This window comes from Myodes glareolus, chromosome 5, assembly GCF_982192425.1.
Source record: "Myodes glareolus chromosome 5, mMyoGla1.1, whole genome shotgun sequence".
Classification (NCBI taxonomy): domain Eukaryota; kingdom Metazoa; phylum Chordata; class Mammalia; order Rodentia; family Cricetidae; genus Myodes; species Myodes glareolus.
In genome coordinates, this window is record NC_142030.1 from 21,526,709 (window position 1) to 21,530,290 (window position 3,582).

The following is a 3,582-nucleotide window of genomic DNA, read 5'->3' on the forward strand; positions in this document are numbered from 1 at the left end:
AAAATATAACCCAAGTATTTATTTGCTTGTTGCTGCCAGGGCATAGGCATGAGGGAAAATGAGCCAGAGGTTAAAACACTATGCCTTCCGTTCCCTAAATAAAAGGTCACTGCAGCACTCTGACTCTCTGCTTCCTAGTGGGCAATTTCTGTGTTGAAACAATGATTTGTTAAGATTCTTCAAGGAGACATGCATGTCCTGCATTGATCTGGCTGTATGGTGATTACAAAGAGTAAGAATGCATGGTCTCTGTCTAGCTGGGAAAGGGGCAGCTGCATGCTGCAGTTTTATTATGAGGTTGAAGGAAGGTTAATCCTTTGATGTCTATGTGTACGTGGGCAATTCCCTAAACAAAACAGAGATGATGGTCTCAAGCTCCTCGTCTCAAAAGAACTAGCAATCTTGCCCTCATTCTTCATCAAATGGGAATGAAACTAAAGAATATACGTGGAATCTTTTGTGATCTCAAAGACACAATAAGATGCTAGAAATACATAAATAAAAATAGCAAAACACTCTTTGCTACCCACATATGCAAGTACATAGAGGTGGTGCTGGGGAGGAAAGCAATTTTATAGAGAATACGGCTTGCTTAGCTTTAGAAAATGATTGACACCTAGGAAGCAAAATACAGAGCAGCTTCAACAGGCACATCAGAGTCAAAAGGGTGGAGTGAAAAAGTAGTCTGGAAGTGCAGTAGTCAGCGCTTCACATAACCTTAGATGCTCAGTACTAAGTAGGTAGCTACAGCACCCAGGACTCTACCTGACAGCATATTCAATGTTTCAGAAGTTCTAACTTATGTTATAGTTAGCAGCATAATTTTTTGTACACTAACAGTGCTATGATGTTATTATCACTACATCCCTATAAGCGATGTGGAAACTTGTCTTAAGGACGTTGAGCCCTCCTCCAAGATAGAACAACAACACAAGACAGAAGAAGTAAGTGATTTACAGCATTCAACTCTAAAAGCCAAGCAATTTCTTCACACTGAAAACCCTGGACCACTTCCCCAGGTTCTACTCCCGAAGAAATTGATGGGGATGGGAATATAAATAAAAAGAAACCCGCAGTAGATCAACCACAGAAAAATTTCCCAGCCTACCAATATCACCCCTTTGGTATCATTAATATACTTTTTCCTTCTTAGATATCATATCTGACATAATGAAGAAACAGAACCACACTTTGGTGAGTGAGTTCACTTTAGAGGGTTTCTCTAACTTCCATGAGCACCAACTCACACTCTTCGTTGTGTTCCTGGCACTGTACATATTAACCCTGGCAGGGAATGTCATCATTGTGACCATCATCAGTCTTGATCGTCACCTTCACACTCCCATGTACTTCTTCCTCAGCACGCTGTCAGCTTCAGAGACGGTGTACACACTTGTCATTATACCAAGAATGCTCTTCAACCTTACTGGCCTGAGTCAGCCCATTTCCTTGGCGGGTTGTGCCACTCAGATGTTTTTCTTCATCACGTTGGCTATCAACAACTGTTTCTTGCTCACGGCCATGGGATATGACCGCTACGTGGCTATTTGCAACCCTTTGAGGTATTCGATCATCATGAACAAGAGGGTGTGCCTCCAGCTGGTGTGGGGAGCCTGTAGCATTGGTTTAGTTGTAGCCATGATACAAGTGTCAGCTGTGTTCAAGCTACCCTTCTGTACCGCCAAGGTGGCTCACTTCTTCTGTGACATCCGACCTGTGATGAAACTCTCCTGCATCGACACCACTGCCAATGAGATCCTGACTTTGATCATAAGTGTGTTGGTGATCTTGGTCCCTATGAGCTTGGTTTTTATCTCCTACATCCTCATCATCTCCACCATCCTCAAGATTGCCTCTGCTGATGGCAGGAAGAAAGCCTTTGCCACCTGCGCCTCTCATATCACAGTGGTTGTTATCCATTATGGCTGTGCCTCCATTGCCTACCTCAAGCCCAAATCAGAGAACACCAGGGATGAGGACCAACTGATCTCTGTGACCTACACTGTCATCACACCCCTCCTGAACCCTGTGGTATACACCTTAAGGAACAAAGAAGTTAAGGAGGCTTTATATAGGGCCATGGGCAAGAAACTTCCCTGATAGTTTGTACCTATTTCAAACAGGATCACTGGAGATTTTCCAGGAATTCTCAAGGAAGACATGGAGACATTTCCATGAACTTAGCAGTCATGATCCCATTAAGCAGTGATTGGGTAAAAGGAGGTGAGAACAAAGGATCCACAAATTCAACCACTTGAGGAAGGGAGACACAAGCAGGCACGTGTCTCACAGACGAACAGCAATAAAACACTAATATTGAGAAGTACATCAGCCATCTGGAAAGCCTGATACAGAATGAAATCAGGAGAGCAGACAGAATTAATGAGGGGAGGCTGCTATAAGACAGGGAAAAGGCTTTTAGTATATTCTGTAATACTCATGGGGGGAGACATAGGCTTCCCTTTATCCATGTAGAACAAACAATTGTAGCACATAACTGTCCTTTATGAACAATTTATAGTCTTTTGCTTCTTTGACAGCCCATATAAAATGTATACCAGAGTTGAGAATATTGAAAAGTTAGCAGCCCATGAACTTGTGGATCTTTTCCATGGAAGCTCCAGGTTGTAAAATTTGGAAGTTTATGTTTTCAGGGTCATAGGAGAGAAATGTCTTTGGAAAGTCATTAAAAACCATTGGTGATACAGTTTAAGAAGTGACAAGAGTACTCACATAAGCTCTTGCCTTGTGAAAAAAATATATACTTTCACCTATGTTGGTGGGATTATATATGAACATGTGAGTCTGGAATACACAGATTGAAACTGCTTTTGGAACTCACAGAATGGATGAGAACTGCTAACTAACATGGATAAAGGAAGGGATTTAGGGCAGAAATTAGGGAAGTGCAACTACTGGTTAGATTTGCATGGGTAAATAGGATGTACCTTTTGGTAACATAGTGACTAAATAAAAGAAAAATGTTGCCTGAACTATCAACCCTATATATTAAGGTTCCCTGAGCTCTTAACTGCTAAGACGTATTTCACTGTCATCTCCACAACAGTCTGCAGATAACCAATGCCTAGTGACTTAGTTTTCAGACTACATCTTTATGGCCTTCTTTGCCTTTTTATCAATTAATGAAAATCCTTCATGCTACTATCAGCACCTACTCAGCCAAGGCATTCCTCTACTCATTTTGAAATACCAAACAAAAGCAGATCTCCCTTTAAGAACTACTTAATAATACCCCTAAAGATATCACTCCCTTGAACCCTCCAGTATAAACCCAGACATTGCTACATGACCATATGACCAGCTTGAACATTTCTTATGCTGCCTGTATGGACTTTAATGTAAAATGAGTGGCAAGTAAATTTTTTTTATCTACACACAGTTATAGCTGGAAGGATGTTCAACACAGTGGTTAACATTTCATTTCTACCAGGTGGTGTGTTTCTCAAAGACAATATATGTTCTTTAATTTAAAAAGCTAGAGCTTTATTCATATATTTTAATTCCTCAAATAACTCACTAAAGCTCAGTCTTAGTGCTGTACTTTTGGGGGATTTGGAGTGA

The 3,582-nt window shown here is 41.0% G+C and overlaps 1 protein-coding gene across 1 annotated transcript; it reads left to right on the top strand.

The window, feature by feature from the left end:
• The first annotated feature begins 1,170 nt into the window (after window positions 1–1,170).
• Window positions 1,171–2,100, top strand: LOC125409751 (olfactory receptor 10J1-like). Its single transcript, XM_048448920.3, has one exon. It carries the CDS (start codon window positions 1,171–1,173, stop codon window positions 2,098–2,100), a length of 930 nt encoding a protein of 309 aa, XP_048304877.3.
• The last annotated feature ends 1,482 nt before the right edge of the window (window positions 2,101–3,582 follow it).